The sequence below is a fragment of the Hemicordylus capensis genome, chromosome 14 (genome assembly GCF_027244095.1).
Source record: "Hemicordylus capensis ecotype Gifberg chromosome 14, rHemCap1.1.pri, whole genome shotgun sequence".
NCBI lineage: Eukaryota > Metazoa > Chordata > Lepidosauria > Squamata > Cordylidae > Hemicordylus > Hemicordylus capensis.
Window position 1 is genome coordinate 2,317,848 of NC_069670.1, and position 18,948 is coordinate 2,336,795.

The 18,948-nt window shown below is 46.1% G+C and overlaps 1 protein-coding gene across 1 annotated transcript; it reads left to right on the forward strand.

Moving 5' to 3' along the window:
• The first annotated feature begins 866 nt into the window (after positions 1-866).
• On the forward strand, positions 867-18,067 carry CTSK (cathepsin K). Its single transcript, XM_053278976.1, has 8 exons — positions 867-1,089; positions 5,615-5,744; positions 6,548-6,670; positions 8,186-8,341; positions 8,882-9,100; positions 10,546-10,711; positions 13,607-13,712; positions 16,556-18,067. Exons 2-8 carry the CDS (start codon positions 5,616-5,618, stop codon positions 16,653-16,655), a joined length of 999 nt encoding a protein of 332 aa, XP_053134951.1. The 5' UTR covers positions 867-1,089; position 5,615; the 3' UTR covers positions 16,656-18,067.
• Positions 18,068-18,948: the final 881 nt, after the last annotated feature.

Genomic DNA, 18,948 nt, shown 5'->3' on the forward strand with positions numbered 1-18,948 from the left:
TACTAAAACTTTAAAAGCTTGATAAAATAGATGCGTTTCTAAAAGTCAATTAAAAACAGCCAGAGATGGGGAGGTTCTGATTTCATTTGGGAGCGCATGCCAGAGCCCTGGGGCAACCGTGGAGAAGGTCCGGTTTGGGCATACGAAACAGCGCTTCCGCGAACAAGCCGACAATGGTCTTGTTTGAGAAGGGCAAATGCGCCTGTATCCTAGAACCCTCTCAACACAACCGGCACAGAATCAACGCTGAAATAAAGATGCAGGCATCATGTTTTATGGGACTCTGGTGCTCTGGAACGAGCACTATAGACTTGCTATGGGCCCAAACTGGTGTCTAATGTTGGTACCTATCGGCCTAACATTGGCACCTAACAAAACAGGCAGCATTAAAACACAAGGCAGCGGCAGCAGGAAACACACACACACACACACACACCCCAACTGTGTGTTCACAAAATAGCTTTGCAGTTCCATAGTAATGAGCAGGATCAATGCAAAGGTGTGACCATTAACATTCTTTCATTGGCAGGCCTATCGGTAGGGCCCTGGGTTGTTTTTAAATGTGTATACAACTCCTAGCAACAACCTGGGACCTTTATAAAGAAGAAGAATAGAGGTTGGACAGAGTTGTGTGTGTGTTTTTTAAGTTCGTAGTGGTAGGGGTGGGGGTGTGGAGAGGACAAAAGAACAGCAGCTGGAAAATACGGTCTGGCTGGGAAGGCTCTCTGGCCTCCCTCCGGGCAGCTCTGAGGTCTGGCCAGACCAGCTGAAAAGCTGATGTGATTTTGCCAGTGGATCATGTGAGAAAGTTGATTTCCGTCCCAAAGCCCTCCTGGCTCCTGCCGGCTTCTCCCCCTCCCCACCGCTCTCCTCCTCCTCCTCCTCGCATTGGTCCCACTGCAAGTCTGAGTAAAGTTTGCATGAGACAAACAGCCCAGATTTTCCGCTGATCGCCAGACTTCCTCAAAACCAGCTCAGCATAAAAACAAGCGGCCTAGACGCATCGGCCGATTCAACTGCACACAGCCAGCCTCCTCGCACATCTGCCTTTAACAACAGGCTCCTTCCAGCCTCTGCTTTTTCGCTCAGGTGAGTACGCTGGATGCTTCTGCCGAAGAAGAGAGAATGGTTGCAACCGAGGAGCGTTGCCAGGGGTGGCCCAGGGTATGGTGGTGTCGGAGACAAAGAGCCAGAACGGCTGGCTAGGGCCAGCTTCCTTCAAAGCCAGCCCCTGCAAACGTTGGAAGTGGGGTGGGTGGGGAGGAGGGAAGTGAGGAGGGAAGTGAGGAGAGAAGGAAGTGAGGAGGGAAGGTTGAGAAGGGAAGTGAGGAGAGAAGGAAGTAAGGAGAGAAGGTTGAGGAGGGAAGTGAGGAGAGAAGGTTGAGGAGGGAAGTGAGGAGAGAAGGAAGTGAGGAGGGAAGGTTGAGGAGGGAAGTGAGGAGAGAAGGAAGTGAGGAGGGAAGGTTGAGGAGGGAAGTGAGGAGAGAAGGAAGTGAGGAAGGAAGGTTGCCAGCAGCTTCCTCTTCTCTCCTTGTGCATCTTGCAAGCTTGGTGCGCCTTGCAAAAGCGTGTGAGGATCAGGCCAATCCCAAGAGCTGCTCCGATGGCGGGGGGGTGGCAGCATTTTGCCGCCAGGCTGGTACCCCAATAATCAGCTGCCTATAGCGACTGTCTCCTCACGCCTCATGAAAGGGCTGCCCCTGGAGTGTTGGGTGGTAGGGCTGACATCAGGGATAGTTACCATCCGCTCCTGTTGCGGCCTTGGGATTTTCTCGGTGCATAAGCATTTCTGAATTGCCCCAAGAGAGGGACGGCTAACTTGACCATCGGGCTGATGACGGAGACCCCCCTCGGGATCCTGATGCACTGTTTCGCCACTGGCTTTGCACAAAGGAATCCATAGGTTTGGGCCTGTGCACCCCCAATGTGGCTAAAAGCACAAACCTGTGCATGAGCAGGGGATGGAGGCGTGGCTCAGAGGGAGAGCAATTCGCTTTGCTTGCAGAAGGTCCCGTGTTTGATCTCTGCCCTGGTAGCATCTCCAGACTCCACGTAGGGCTGGGAAACCTTGAAACCTTGGAGAAGCTGCTGCTAATCTGTGTTGACATTACTGAGTTAGCTGGACCAAAGGTCTGACTTCCTATATTCCTAGTGGACCGTGTGGAAAGAGTCAATGTGAGTAGTGATTTCACGCAGGCAGCCGTGGTGAGCCCATATATAGGACTTCTAACCCCTTTTTAGAGAACCTTGCCCGTGTCTCATGCTGCTTGAGCCGGTGCCTATGATTTTCATGTTGTGTTTTGAAAAGCTTTCCAGGAATGGGTTGGACTAGGGTGTGATGAATGGCACCTCGGGTGTGAGTCGGCAATGTATATGTTAGACAGATTCAACCAATTCATTACCTCTTTTTTTTTTTCCCACGTGATGATGAAGAAGCAGCAATAGCCCTCCTGAGGCAGATGGTGGGTGGAAAATAAATGTAGATGACACTTAAAGGCAAGTTCAAGAGACTTGAGTGGCATAATAGAATGTCTATTAATGTGCTGGGGAAAGGGAAGTTGAAGAACATTTTGAAATGTTTAGGATTTCAACTTCAGCCATTCATTTCATTGACTAATGACCATATATGGTAAATTTGAATCTGAATCTGAGAAAGGTCTACTTCTCTTCTTGTTTTTGAATTATTGAGCTGAGTGAATGTGAGATTATATTCAGGAATTCTATTGCAAAATAGAAAAAAGAAAAATTGAAACCTTTTCCCCAGCATATTCCAGCATTTAAAAGTAATTCATTTGGCTAATTTAGTGGCAGAAATATATATGCAAAATTTGGTATATGTAGATAATCAGGAACTATGACTTTCTTTACAAACACCCTCGCAAACTCTTCAGAATATATCATAGGCTAGCCTGTACTTAATTTGTAAAACAAAGGTTCAAACCTCCCTCAAACTCTTGTTCTCTGATATGACACAAAAATCTTGCCCCTTCATCTCAGAAATATAGCATGAGTGGCACTCTGCATGCACCTCAGAGGCACTCTTGTCTTTTGTTTTGTTTTTGCACTTGCAGAATTTAGTTGCTTTAAAAAATAATAATATTTTTACGTAATTGGTGGCAAGGCAGTAAACCAGTTCCCTTGGCAGTAAACATAGGTTCTGAGATGATGAGTTGGATATCTATGCAAGCGTATTCAAATTAAATTTTGTCCAAACTCCCAGTTTGTTTCTAGGGGGTGGTGGGTTTGATTGGTTGTTTTTAAAACTGGCCCTGACTTCCTTTGCATACACACAATGGTTAGTCCTGACAGCTCTTCTGGGGTCATTTCAGGGGGAAGCGACTTTATTTCTGAGATGTTGACATTCAATATTGTTTTAAAATGGGGGTGGGGTGGGGTGGAATCAAGGGACTAGGTGACCAGATGTCTGTGCTTCTGAGAACCACAACATTACACACTCTTTGGCATGCTAATACAAACCAGATTGCAAGAACGTCTTCAAAAGTTTTTTGTTTGTTTTTTTAAAGAAAGGGGTTGAGGGGGGAAGGGGGTGGGGTGTGCAGAAACAACAGTTTTCAACAAAGTCCAGAAACTCGTGAGTGCAGAAAATCCCGTGTTTTAATTTAAGAGTTTCCAGGAACATTTCAGCTGGTTTTTGTTCAAATGCTCGGCCTTTCCCTTTCGCATTGCAAAGGATTCTGGGGCATTTCCTTGGGCGCATGCTCAGTTCCGTAGGGCGTTGTCCACGCCTCCCTCCCTGTGAAAATGGGGTGTGAGATCTGGAACGCAGCCAGTGCTTTCCGCCATGTGTCTGTACATTGCAAGAGGAACGGGATAGTGGTGGTGGTGGTGGGGAGGTACCTTGTTGCGGAAAACTCTCTGCTGCTACTGATGGAGATCAGCAGCAGGGGTGCCCTACCAGCAGGCCAGGGCCCTAACAATGAGATGGCAAGGTGCTCTCCACTTTAAAAAAAAAAAAGAGGTCCGCAAGGGTAGAGATACCTCTTTTTTTTTTAAGTGATGGGCATCTTGCTGCCTCATTAGTGTGCCAATAACGGCTGCCTGAGGCAACCACTTCACCTAGCCTCATGGAAGGGCTGCCCCGGTCTTGTGCTAGCAAGCATGCATTGTCCCCTTTGAGAAGCAGAGAATGCCCTGGTTTGTGTTGGAATGGAAGAAGACTACACGTGGACACTGTAAGAGGTTCCCCTTAGGGGATGGGGCCACTCTGGGAGGAGCATCTGCCTGTTTGCATGCAGAAAGTTCCAAGTTCCCTCCCTGGCAGCATCTCCAGATAGGGCTGAGAAAGACTCCTGTCTGCAGCCTTGGAGAAGCCGCTGCCAGTCTGGGTAGACAATATTCAGCGAGATGGACCAATGCTCTGACTCGGTATATGGCAGCTTCCTATGTTCGTGCCTCTTAAGATTTTCCGAGGGACTCCAGAATAAGTTGGAAACCACTGAACTGAATCAAATTATTTTGAAAACCATCCGGGGAGTGGGTGGCGGGGAGAGAATCTAGACTTTGTAGGTAAAAATTACCAAAAAATCCTGCAGTGAGATTGAAATCGTGGACTTCTTGATGTGTAGCTTGTGCTGTTGGCCATTATGTGGCACTGGTTATTTGATTAAATTTAGATATGCATATTTCCAAAACCACAATATGAGTGTCTTTGACATATCAAAGGAACTGTAAGTTGCTGTACACATTAAAGAACAAAGCTAGCTAGTAGCTAACACTCATTCTTGTGTGGAAATAATGCCATTTTAATTGATTTAGTTTTCGTAACATGTTGGGACCAAAAGAGTCTAAAATATCTAGAAACAAGTGCCCAACTATTAGAATTGTTCCTTCCCCACTGTCTAATGAATCAACTAGAGCCAGCATGGTGTAGTGGTTAGAGTGCTGGACTAGGACCGGGGAGACCTGAGTTCAAATCCCTATTCAGCCATGAGACTTGCTGGGTGACTCTGGGCCAGTCACTTCTCCCTCAGCCTCACCTACCTCACAGGGTTGTTGTGAAAGAGAAACTCAAGTATGTAGTACACCGCTCTGGGCTCCCTGGAGGAAGAGCGGAACATAAAATGTAATAATAATAATAAATAAACTATAGGCTGCTTTTTTCCCCTTATGAAAAACTGTGCCTATAAAGATTGTTTAAAAGATAATCCATCAATTTTTTGTATTCCCATTGATGACTCAATGGGATGAAGTTTACACCTCTGCTCAATACCTTAAAATGCAGGGAAGGTCTGAGAGACAAAATTCTTGACAGCCCAGACTCCACTGACCATTCATATTATTTCTGGCCACAGACCTGTACTCATACTTGTTATACCCCAAGGCTCCTCAACTTTGGCCCTCCTGCAGATGTTGGCCTACAAATCCCATAATCCCTGGCTAGTTGCCACTGAGGCTGGGGATTATGGGAGTTGTAGTCCAAAAAATAGCGTGGAGGGGCCTAAATTGAGCACGCCTTTTATACCCTTAGGAACATACTCTCTCTCCAACCCGCGCCCCAGATTAATAAAGTTTATCGGCTAATGTTATCTCCTTTTCCACAACCTTATTCCACTCACCTCTTTCTTCCTTCATCTTGTCTCTTTTGTCTTTCCAGGATGTGGTGTGTCACCCTCTTACTGGCTGTTCCATTGCTGATCGCAGAGGCTACCACCTATCCTGATGAAACGCTGGACGCTCATTGGGAACTCTGGAAGAAAACGCACAAGAGAGAATATAAGGGCAAGGTACTTGTGGAGCAAGACGGGTGTAGAATCGGGTCTAGCAGGAACTACTGATCCACCTTGGACATTTCCCTCTAACATTTAGGAAATGATTCCATCTAGATGGTAATATATTCCAACTTCAACCCAGATTCTGATGAGAAATTTTACAGGACATCTATATGACATCTAAAAGAGCCAGCGTGGTATAGTGGTTAGAGTGCTGGACTAGGACCGGGGAGACCCGAGTTCAAATCCCCATTCAGCCATAATACTTGCTGGGTGACTCTGGGCCAGTCACTTCTCTCTCAGCCTAACCTACTTCACAGGGTTGTTGTGAGGAAAAACTCAAGTATGTAATACACCGCTCTGGGCTCCTTGGAGGAAGAGCGGGATATAAATGTAATAATAATAATAAAAACGCATGGCATAATTACTTTGCAACCATCTACTGGCTTCCTATGAAAAAAGCATCTTTTCAATAGTATTTTTATTCTGATTTGAAAAAAGACATGGGTTGGTAATTTATTTACAGCAGTTGACGCTGAAAATTGAGTTTAAAACATCATATAGACCAGGAATTCTCAATGTTGGGTCCCCAGGTGTTATTGGACTTCAACTCCCATAATCCCCAGCCCCAGTGGCCTTTGTTTGGGGATTAAGGGAGTTGAAGTCCACTAACATCTGGGGACTCCCTAACATCTGGAGAATCCCTGATATAGACTCCTCTTAATATCTCTCACTGGGATTTGTGTTGAGGTTGGATTTAATTACCATCTAGAGAACGCCTTTGTCATCCTGAACTCTTCTTTGTCTGTGACCTACAGATGGAGGACATCTCCAGAAGACTCATATGGGAGAAAAACCTCAGATACATCAACACCCACAACCTGGAATTTTCTATGGGAAGGCATACCTTTGAATTGGCCATGAACCACTTGGGGGATATGGTAAGTGAAGGCAACCTGCTGCAGGTGTCTCCTTCATGTTATAAACTAAGGTGCAAACTGATAATATATTTTGTTAAATGATCATTTTAGTGGACTAATTCTGTGCAAAATGATGTGCAGATTTGTTTTCTTCATTGATGTCGGTACTTTCCCATCTGCCACAGTCCAAAATATCTCTGAGGGCTGAAAGACCCTCAGGGACATGTTTTTTTTTTGCGGGGAGGGGGCACTGAGGGCAGTAGAAGGAAGGGGAGAAATCAGCAAAAACTACCCCTCCCCACTTGCTCAAGTGGAACATTAATGGAAAATTAATCTTGGTGCCGATCTCTGAAATTTCACCAGATTTTGAACTGCATGATGGGACATGGTTTTCTCTCTTCCCCAAACTTACTAACTTGGCTTAGCTTCCATTACCCCTCAAACACTCTAAGGCAGTGGTCCCCAACCTGGGGGCCTCCAGATGTTGCTGAACTACAATTCCCATCAGCCCCAGCAACAATAAATTGTGGCTGGGGCTGATGGGAGTTGTAGTTCAGCAACATCCGGAGGCCCCCAGGTTGGGAACCACTGCTCTAAGGTTTCCTGATCTTCAGTTTCAGCAGAGAAAATACTCTGGGTCTCTGAGGGTATTTTCAGATGTTACTGCAAAAGCTAATGACACTGGCAGATGTGGAAAAGCATATGTCTATATCTTGTTCCTCCTCAAACATTTCAGCATATTCTTTAAAGTTTTTCTTTCATTGTGTGGTAGCACCAAGATATATATGTCCATTTCCAGTCATCCAAACAACCACAGAGAAGTGCATAGAACTGCCACAAATGCAGATGTTATGGGTCTCTGGCAGGGCTACCTTGTATATTCTTAGATAGCCTCCAGGAACACAGAGTGATGGGTATCTCCGGGGAACATAGGGTGATGGGGATCATAGGGTGGTGGGTATCTTCCGGGATCATAGGGTGATGGGTATCTTCTATGGCAAATCACCACCAATTTGAATACTATCAGAACAGATTCATTCATTCATTCATTCATTCATTCATTTAATGGTAGACCGAGCACGTTGGTGGGTCTACGCATCCCATGCTCTGCCGCAGAACAGTTTTTCATTCATTCATTCATTCATTCATTCATTCATTCATTCATTCATTCATTCAATGGTAGACCGAGCACGTTGGTGGGTCTACACATCCCATGCTCTGCTGCAGAACAGTTTCATTCATTCATTCATTCATTCATTCATTCATTCATTTAATGGTAGACCGAGCACGTTGGGGGGTCTACACATCCCATGCTCTGCCGCAGAACAGTTTCATTCATTCATTCATTCATTCATTCATTCATTCATTTAATGGTAGACCGAGCACGTTGGTGGGTCTACACATCCCATGCTCTGCTGCAGCTTTTCCAAGGGGGAAACCTGTGTCAGAATGCATCCATACACACACACACACACACACACACACACACACACACACACACACACACACACCGACCTGTCTCTTTTCCTTCCCCAGACCAGAGAAGAAGTTGTACAGAAGATGACTGGACTCAAAGTCCCTCCATCACGTAGGCCTAGTAATGATACCTTGTACGTTCCGGACTGGGAACAGAGGGCACCTGATGCCATTGACTACAGGAAGAAAGGATACGTTACCCCCGTTAAGAATCAGGTGATTCCCCTCTTGACTCTCATATTTGGTTGAATAGACCTTGAGTTAGACCTTGGTGGCTTACCTGTCATATAATTTGCTTGAGGCTCATGTTTTGTAAGGGTGACTGGCCACAGTTGCTAAATATTACTCTCCATACATTAGACAGCTGTAGCATCCTCTTCTTTTCTAAATTAAAACTGGAGGATTCCCTCCATGCTAACACCTCCCCCAAAAAGTTTAGTGTGGGTAAGAATTGACCTGCCCACAAAGGAATCCATCCCCTTCCCCACATTTTTTCCACGGGTCACTGTCCTGGGCATACTTTACCTGAGGGCAGGTAACTCAGGAGTCATGGATTGATCCGGCCACACACCCAGTACTGAGACACAGCCCAAGGCCCAAGCAGTCCACTCGACAAGCACAGTCCTTGGAGCTCTTGGGAACCTTGCCTTATTTCATACAATTATTTCTTATGGCATATCAGCAGTCCCCTTTTGGGCACATTTGTGGCACACCACTTAGGAGTGTTTCTCTTTCTTGCTGAATCTTCACTGGCAGGGTCAATGTGGCTCTTGCTGGGCTTTTAGCTCCGTCGGCGCCCTGGAAGGACAACTCAAAAAGAAGACGGGAAAGCTGCTGAACCTCAGTCCTCAGAACCTGGTCGACTGCGTCACCAACAATGACGGATGTGGAGGCGGCTACATGACAAATGCCTTTGAATATGTGAAGGTGAACCGAGGCATCGATTCGGACGATTCCTATCCCTACATCGCCCAGGTAAGAGGTCTTGTGTGTTAAAGGCGGCGTTCATGTTCGTTTATTTTTAACAGTCTGTCCTGCCTCACCGTACAAAAAAAGCCCTTAGGGTGGACAGACAATGGGCCTGCTGAGCTGATCAAAAGCTGGGTTGGAGAAACATCCAGCTAGCATCCCAAATCTGTGCAGACTCCTGAGAACTGATCCTGTGTTGGGGAAAGTTGAGGTAGGAAGATGGGAAAGTGATCATGTGCTGGCTGCTATCTGGTTAGGACAGGGTCGGATCTGTTTTTCCTCCACCCTCAATATACTGCTGGGTAAACACCCCAGCACAGGACCTCCAGTGACTGTTGCTGGTGTCTGTCTTTTGTTTCTTTTTACATTGTGAGCCCTTTGGGGACAGGGAGCCATCTGATTTATTTGTTGTTTCTCTGTGTAAACTGCCCTGAGCCATTTTTGGAAGGGTGGTATAGAAATTGAATGAATGAATGAATGAATGAATGAATAATAAACAATGGCTCTATGGAAGGAGAGCTGGTCCTGTGGTAGCAAGCATGAATTGCCCCTTTTGCTGAGCAGGGTCCACCATGGTTTGCACTTGAATGGGAGACTACATGTGAGCACTGTAAGATATTCCCCTCAGGGGATGAAGCCGCCCTGGGAAGAGCACCTGCATGCAGAAGGTTGCAGGTTCCCTCCCTGGCAGCATCTCCAAGATAGGGCTGAGAGAGATCCCTGCCTGCAACCTTGGAGAAGCCGCTGCCAGTTTGTGCAGACAACACTGAGCTAGATGGACCAGTGGTCTGGCTCCGTATATAGCAGCTTCCTACGTTCCTAATGCCGGTTGGCTGCAGCATCCCAATCCAGATCATGGCTAATACACAGCCATTTCCCTGTCCCCCTGCCTTTATTTTTGCTGACGCACGACCGGTTCTCGAGGGCCTGCATGAGTCTCAGATCCTGGCTGGACACTCCTTCTACCCAGCTTTTAGTTTGATTGTGTGACTGGGACCCATAAAATGTATCTGATCCCTTAAAGATCAAGAGTTAAGAAGCACAATTAATGGAACAATAATAAGCAAGACATAGAATGAATTAGATTCTAGCCGCGGATGGCTCAAAGGTTTAACGAAGCAAGGACATCTTTATGGCCCTCTTAAAAGGGCTAAGAGAGGATACAGCTCCGGTGTACCAAGGCAAAGCCAAACATCAAAACTCTTATTCTGACTCATCGACCTCTCCTCAGAAGGTGGAGGCACCCAAAGAAAGGCTTCCTCTCCTAGCCTTCGATCCTGGGAAAGGCTGTTGTGGGGAAGCTCGGGGGTGGGTGGGAAACATGAAACAGCATCTGGGGAGTGGAGGGGGCTTTGGATAGGCAGAAAACAGCACCGATTTCCAACCAGCGCCCTGTGAATATCCTGCGCGGTCCGCCATGCATGCATGCCGTTCTGTTTCCCATTCTCCAGGACGAGAGCTGCATGTACAACCCGACCGGCAAGGCTGCCAAGTGCCGTGGCTACAGAGAGGTTCCCGAAGGGAACGAAAAGGCCCTGAAGAGAGCGGTGGCTCGCATTGGCCCCATCGCGGTGGGCATTGATGCCAGCTTGACCTCTTTCCAGTTCTACAGCCGAGGTGGGTAAGGGAGGCTCTGATGGTCCAGAGCAATCGTAGTAATTGATTACGGTCACTGCCCAGTCGACAAACACACCAAAATACAAACCAGCCTGGGACGAAAGGAAATCCAAGTGGGAAAACTAAACAACAAAACATCAGGGTATACAAAAATCCCAGTGACAGCTATTCGACTGCTCCCATCTCAGTTTACAGGCTGCTGCACAGAATCTTGCTGTCCCCGCTGTAACAACTGCATGTTGATCCGCCATGAGATAGGAGATGTAATACTCTTCTGATCGACCTGGCCTAATTTTTAAGAATGGTTCAATCCAGATAGTACGAAGGTCCCTATAGTATGCACAGTGTCAAAGAACGTGTAAGACGGACTCAGTGTTACCTGAACCACATGGATATTACCAGTTCCTTAGTGGTATCTCCTTAAATTGGCCATCCAATCGGCAGAAGGCAAGGCATTAGACCGCACCAACGGGAATGTTCTCCTCTGATTTAAGGTGGTCAGGTGTGTGAGGTATGGCTGGGGGTCGTTTGAAAATCCACCTAAAGTACAACTGGTGATAACCAGATTCAAATCCAATTGCTTCTCCATATCCACCCCACACTGTTTAATAATTTATTTGGCAGCATCCTGATTCAAAGCCAGTAGATATTGCGGCGAAAAGCCATACCTGCCCAAATTATCATAGCGGCTCTTGCACCATGATGAGTGAAACTCATCTTTCAGAACCAAGGGGGCAAGGCCCTGGGGGAGGGCATATAATTTGAGCCAATAGTTAAACGTACAAAGCCACGCCTGTGCCTCAACTCTGGTTAACCCTGTTTCTAAACGTAAGATAGCATATGATAAACACCTGGGGACTTGAAAAATGGCACAAAGAAATCCAGACTGAACCCCTTCCAAGGGCTTAAAATTACAGGTGGGGCAAATCTGGACCCTGTATAACATTTGCACCAGTATTTTAGTCTGAAACACCCTAGCCACCACAGGGATGAAATGTCCCCCATTAGTGTGAAAAAATTTGAGTACAGCTGATGCATTCCTCTGCACACTTGCTGCCACGTATTCACATTGTGGGCCCAAAGCCGCTAGCTTCCTGGTCTACATCCTGTCTCTTTGTAGCCTCCGTGTTGAGGGTGAGGGCTTTCTTGCTTCCTCCTCGTTTTCTTTTTTTAATAAAGACAAGAGCTGGAAGGCTTTCGGGCCCTTCTGGCACTGCATCACTAGTGGGTTGTGTTGGACTTCAAAAGAGGAAAATTCTAAAAAATGATGGGAAGAAGGAAGCTGAAAGGGAAAGTCAGGAGGGTCAAATCCCTCCAGAAAGCATGGAACTCATTCAAAACCACAATAACAGAAGCTCAGTTGGAATCAAGAAGGAAGGAAGGTACCCAAAGTGGCTAACAAGCAGAGTCAGAGTGGCTATAAAAACTAAGAAGACTTCCTTCAGAAACCGAAGTCCTGCCCAAATGAAGATAACAGGAAGGAATATAAACTCTGACAAAAGAAATACAAGGAGACAATAAGGGATGCAAAAAGAGAGTTTAAGGAGCATATAGCTAGAAGTGTCAAGGGGAATAACAATATATCAGAAGCAGATTGCCAGGGAGGTGGTTGGACCCTTAGATGATGAGGGAGTGAAAGGAATTGTTCATGAGGATAAGGAGATTGCAGAGAAGCTGAATAAGTTCTTTGCATCTGTCTTCATGGCGGAGAATACTGACCATATACCCACTCCAGAACTGAGCTTCTCAGACTTGGAGGCTGAAGAACTAGGCCAAATTTGAGGGGATGAGAGAAGATGTTCTAAACAGTCTTGAGAAACTAAAAATTGACAAATCACCAGGGCCAGATGGCATCCACCCAAGAGTTCTGAAGGAGAGCTGGTCTTGTGGTAGCAAGCATGACTGGTCCCCTTAGCTAAGCAGGGTCTGCCTTGGTTGTATATTTATTTATTTATCCTATGTTCCTAACTCAAATGTGAAATTGCTGATCTCCTAGCAAAAATATGTAACTGGTCCCTACAATCAGGCTCTGTACCAGAGGACTGGAAAATAGCTCATGTAACTCCAGTTTTCAAAAATAGATCCAGGAAACTACAGGCCAGTTAGCTTAACGTTGGTGCTGGGTAACTTGACAGAAAGCATCCTTTGGCACGCAATTGTTGAGCAGATAGAAGAACGGGTCTTGCTGAAGGAGAACCAGCATGGCTTCTGCAAGGGCAAGCCTTGCTTCTCTAACCTTTTGAAGTTCTTTGAGAGTGTCAACATGCATGTGGATAAAGGTGATCCGGTTGACATAGTATACTACTTGGACTTACTAAAACCTTTGATAAAGTCCCCCCCCCAAAGGCTCTTGGGTAAGCTCAGCAGTCATGGGATAAGATGACAGGTTCTGGTTGAAGGTAACTGGTTGAAGGACAAGAAGCAGAGGGACAGTAAATAATGTAAATAAGGGACAATAAATTGACAGTTTTCACAATGGAAGGAAGGAAGAAGATCCCCTGGGATCAGCACTGGGACCGGTGCTCTTTAACTTGTTCATAAATGATTTAGAAGCTGGCCCAATTTGCAGATGACACTACCCTATTTAGGGTAGTGAAATCCAAAAGGATCTCTCCAAACTGGGTGAGTGGGAGACAAAATTACAAATGATATTCAATGTAAGTAAATGTAAAGTGATGCATATTGGGGCAAAAAAAACCCCAACTTCACATATATGCTGATGGGATTTGAGCTGTTGGTGACTGACCAGATCTTGAGGTTGTGGTGAACGGCTGATTTAAGGTGTTAACCCAGTTCACTGCAGGTGTTAAAAAAGCAAAATCAATGCCAGAGATCATTGGGGGGGGGGTTTGAAAATAAAAATGCTAATATTATAATGCCCTTATACATTTCCAGGTGTGTATTACGATGAGAACTGCGATGCTGCCAACATCAACCATGCTGTCCTGGCCGTGGGCTACGGGACCCAAAAAGGCACCAAGCACTGGATCATCAAAAACAGGTGAAGTCCATTGTCTTCTAGAGGCACTTAGCTTCATGCTGGACATTTTTAAAACAAAGTTATCATGATAAATATAAGGAAGGCCCCGCTGGATCATTAGAGTAACGGTCCAGCCACTCCAGCATCCTGCTTTCCACAGTGGCCAATAAGATGCCTCTGGGAGGCCCACAAACATGGCTGAAGGCAGTGGCCTTCCTTGCCCTTTGCATGTCCCCAGCGTCTCTTCTTCAGAGGTAGACTGCCCCTGTAAATGGGGGCTCCGTTCTTAACCAGCCGCATGGCAAATAAGAAGGGCCCTGCTGTATTAGACCTATGGTCCATCTAGTCCGACATCCTCTTTCCCACAGTGGCCAACCAGATTACTCTGCGAAGCCCACCAGCAGGACTTGATGGCAATCGCTTTCTTGGCTTAGAAAGACCCATTTCCGTCTCCACCTGCACAACATCAGCCAGGGGGGCGGAGGCGGGGGGGGACACAAAACAGGAGCTCTGATGTTGATCTATGCATGGAAGGAACTACTACTACTATTTATACTACATTTTTCAACAAAAAGCATTCTCAAAAGGTGTGTGTGTGTGGGGGGGGTACATAGACCAAGAATAACAAGGAACCCCAAAGGGCTCACGGTCTAAAAATGAAAAACAAAGACACCAGCAACAGCCACTGGAGCAATGCCGTGCTGGGGTTGGACAGGGCCAGTTGCTTTCTCCCTGCTGAATATGGGTACACATAACCATGTACTCCTTGGAGGAAGAGCGGGATAGAATGGTAAAATAAATAAAATTAAAATAAATAAATAATATTAAGAGAGTCACCAATTTGAAAAGTGCCCCGAGTGAGCAGGGGTTAGCATGAACTACATATCTCCAGGACTTGGGCACCATCAGCGTTGCCCTCCCAGATATTCAGATCATCACCTGGGACCCTGTTAGGAACATAGGAAGCTGCCATCTACCGAGTCAGACCCTTGGTCCGTCTAGCTCGGCACTGTCTACACTGACAGGCAGCAGCTTCTCCAAGGTTGCAGGCGGGAGTCTCGCCCCGGGCCCTGCTCTTTTAACCCCCACTAGAATAAACTGGAAGGGGAAGACGAGGCATCAGATAGTAGACCAGCTGGGGTAACTTGGGGTTTATGGGTTATGTTGAGTCATTATACCAAACTACCGTAAGCACTGTTGATTCTTATTTATTATTATTATTATTAAAACTTTGTGCATATGTTTTGCGCATATGTTTTGAATTCTGGTCTTTGACCGTAAATAAACTTGACTTGGACTTGAACTGGAAGGGGGTCCCACACTGGCTGATTTGCCCCTGGCCCCACACCCTTCCAGGGAGGGAACTTGGAACCTCAGATGCTCTTCCCAGAGCGGCTTCGTCCCCTAAAGGGAATCTCTTCCAGTGCTCACACTTCTAGTCTCCCCTTCATATGCAACCAGGGCAGACCCTGCTTAGCTAAGGGGACAAGTCATGCTTGCCACTACAAGACTGGCTCTTCTCCCATAGAAGTAGCCCAGTGGGGATTTGAACTCTCAGCCCCTGGCTCTCCGGACAGCAGCCTTCTCCACTTTGCCACTTGGGCTGGTGCCTTTGCCATCCGTGAGCCAGCGTGGTGTAGTGGTTAGAGTGCTGGACTAGGACCGGGGAGACCCGAGTTCCAATTCCCATTCAGCCCTGAGACTTGCTGGGTGACTCTGGGCCAGTCCTGTATCTCTCAGCCTAGCCTACCTCACAGGGTTGTTGTGAGGAGAAACATAACCGCTCCTTGGAGGAAGAGCAGGGTATACATGTGAAAGCAAATAAAATCATGGGAAAGAGCTCCTAGCCCCACCCAGCTCTCTGCTGTTTCGTAGATGAGCCATTTTTGGAAAGGCGGTATATAAATCAAACAAATAAATAATAAATAAAGATTCTAGTACAGGAGGCTTTTGAAGTTGTACGTAATTATGGGTATGACCAGTGTCCCCTCTGAGGCGTACGCATGTGAGTGCGCTCATGACTGGGGAGACCCGAGTTCAAATCCCCATCCAGCCATGAGACTAGCTGGGTGACTCTGAGCTAGTCACTTATCTCTCAGCCTAGCCTACTTCACAGGGTTGTTGTGAAAGAGAAACTCAAGTATGTAGTATGTGTCTGGGCTCCTTGGAGGAAGAGCGGGATATAAAATATAAAAAATAAATTAAAAAACAGATGGTAAAGGCACCATCTTGGTACCTGGCTTTCTTTATGGTTTCGCTGCAGCTGCAGCATGTGCCCTGCCCTCAGACACCCACACAGCCTCCACCCTTCTTTTTCCAGCATCTGGTTAAGACACGGCCTTCCCGTTGTCTGCTCTTGGTGTGTGTGTTTTACATTGCTTGGCTGCATGTTGTTTTGTGCCCTCGTTCATGCTATGCTTCCTTCGGAGAAGGGGATTCTTTTGCTCGCCTATATGTTGTTAGTTTTGTGGTATTATGAGCTCTGCTTGTCTTATTGATTTTTGCATTTCATTTTCTTCTTCTTCTTTTCTTTTTGCTGTAAGCCAACATTATGGACGGCCTACTGGGAGGCAGGTGGGATATTGATATTTTAAAATTAATAAATACAAGCAGAGGAAGGGCCTCGGGGTCTCCTGGCCCCAGACTGTGCAAGGCGTTAAAGGTGAAGACCAGAACTTCCGACTGAATCCAGAAGTGGTTAGGCAACCCATGTAGATGAAACAAACTCTGAGTAAGGTGCTCCTCAGATTAGTCGCCAGTCACAAGCCTTGTGAACTAAACTGAAGTTGCCAAATGGCCAGTGAAATATTGTAGTGGGGCAACAGCAATCACCTTCCATCTTTCTCTTTCCTTTTCTCCTGCAGCTGGAGTGAAGAGTGGGGCGACAAGGGCTACATCCTCATGGCACGGAATATGAACAACGCCTGCGGAATTGCCAACTTGGCCAGCTTCCCAAAGATGTGACCTGGCTGTGCGCAGACACACCAGATCGGACCCTCCTGTGTCAGCGGGCAACTGGATTCCTGGGCTGAGATCTGTAACGTCAACAGCAATAATAAAGGACTTGAGTGGTGGCCGTTTTGTTTCACGGGCAGTTCTGAGAGCACCTCAAAGGCCTTTTTATTTTTTAAGAATGCTATGGCTTCTACCCCTATTGGGAATTTTTTGGCTTGTAATGGGATCCCTCTGGGCCAAACTAAACAAAACAATGATAATCCATAATCGTCATTTACTATTTTTGCTGAAAGCAGCCACAGGGGTCTCCCTTCAGATGAGGACCATCACCCTTTGGAGAGTGTTTTTCCTTTAACTCTTTCTGTGTGCATTTTCCCCTCAATGAAAATCCCACCCCTCCTAAAATAAGCTGCTCTTTGTCATGGTAGGGAAACATACAATTCAGCAGCGGTTTCTCCAGAAGTTATAACACACAAAAAGCCAACTGAACCACTTTCTTAGTTGAATGTTTTGAGAAAAGAGCATTGAGATGGATAAGATAAATAAATCTATCAGTTTTGGTGACTTTGGGGGTACAACCAGACTGCTGTAATTTGGGGAGGGGGTTCAGCTGGGGGAATCATTCACCAACCCTCACTACTGGTCAACCTCTGCCATCCAAGACCACCACAAACTCTAAGCAGATGATCCTCAAGTCATGATTGTTCAACCATGTAAGCCAAGCCATACATTGGAAGAGGAGGGGAAATACAACTGTCTCCCAGGGTAAAACTACTAAAGCACAAAATTACCTCACTGATTCTTCAGTGGGGCAGTGGCCTCGTAGCCTTGTGACTTTTAAACTGCTTGCAAGCAAGAGACCCAGATGGATATTAGGTTGTCTTGAGTTGGTCTTGTGGTAGCAAGCATGAATTGTCCTCTTTGCTAAGCAGGGTCACCCTGGGTTGCATTTGAATGGGAGATTACATATGTGAGCACTGTAAAATATTCCCCTCAGGGGATGGGACCACTCTTGGGAAGAGCAGAAGCTTCCCATTTTCCTCCCTGGAATCTCCAAGATGGGGCTGAGAAAGACTCCTGCCTGCAACCTTGGAGAAGCCACTGCCAGTCTATGTAGATAATACTGAGCTATATGGACCAATGGCCTGACTCGGTATAAGGCAGTTTTCTATGTTTCTAACTATATGGACTGCTTACGGTTCCACTTTTGCATGATGAATCTGAACTGAGTACTACCTATATATCCTATTGAACTGTATAAAGCTTTAATCTTAAGTCTTCATTCCTAGATGTCCATGCTCTTCCCTTCCTTGTCTCCCTCTTCATTTCTCCATCTCTCTTTCATTTGCCCTTGTGTTCTACCTACCTCTGTTTGTAATAGAAAAATGAAAACTTTAATAAAGAATACATCTTTGAAAGAATCCATCCTCCGGGAACAATCTACTAGTCTGACCAGGGTAGAACATGAATTCCTGACCCAGAATATGGCAATTGGTCTTCTTGAGTTATCCCAGGAGCAGGAGGACCCAGTTCTGGGAATTAATACACAAACCAAAATTATGTCTGAAGGGAGACTGAATTTATGCCCTTTGACGGCAAGAACCTGTGTATTTAAATTTGTCCAGGTGTCTTCCAGACACAGAACTTATTTCAAAGGCAGAACTTGAATGTTCCATGTAGTAAAAACTTGACATCTGCAGCTGAACACAGCAAAAAATGGTCCTGTGGTTTTCTTGCATACTTTTTACCAATTCAAAGGATCGAATAAAATGCAGCTTCTTATGTTTCCAACAGCTACATGCCTCTGGGAAGCCCAGAAGCAGGACCTGAAGGAAACAGACCTTTTCTGTGGTTCATTCCCAGAATCTGCAGCTCAGAGGCTTACTGTCTCTGAACAGGGAAGTTCCCTCTAGCTGTCGTCACTAATCACAGTTCTTGGTCTTCAAGCATTAGACTCACCCTTTCAAAAAGCCATCTGAGTTAGTGGCCTTCGCCACATCTTGCAGAAGTGAGCTCTCCTTAGTTATTTATGTGGCATGTGAAGTTGGATGTTGTACCTTTTGTGTATCACAAATGAATCTACTACTGCTTAACTTCATTGGACAATCCCAAGTTCTGCTATTCTGAGAGGAAGGAAAGCTTATCTCCGTCCACCATACATAATCGTATAAACCTCAACTGTGCACCAGCCCTTCCTCATTCATCTTAGTGGTTAATGTTGTACTAGGGCCAGGGGGACCCGAGTTCAAATCCCCATCCAGCCACAAAACTCACTGGGTGACTCTGGGCCAGTCGCTTCTCT

What these genes read in the sequence shown, in the direction of transcription:
- CTSK (XM_053278976.1), top strand. Translation starts at nt 5,616, where the DNA reads ATGTGGTGTGTCACCCTCTTACTGGCTGTTCCATTGCTGATCGCAGAG. An exon ending in CCTATCCCTACATCGCCCAG is followed by an intron (nt 9,101 to 10,545) that starts GTAAGAGGTCTT and finishes CCCATTCTCCAG; the next exon opens with GACGAGAGCTGCATGTACAA. An exon ending in TTTCCAGTTCTACAGCCGAG is followed by an intron (nt 10,712 to 13,606) that starts GTGGGTAAGGGA and finishes ATACATTTCCAG; the next exon opens with GTGTGTATTACGATGAGAAC.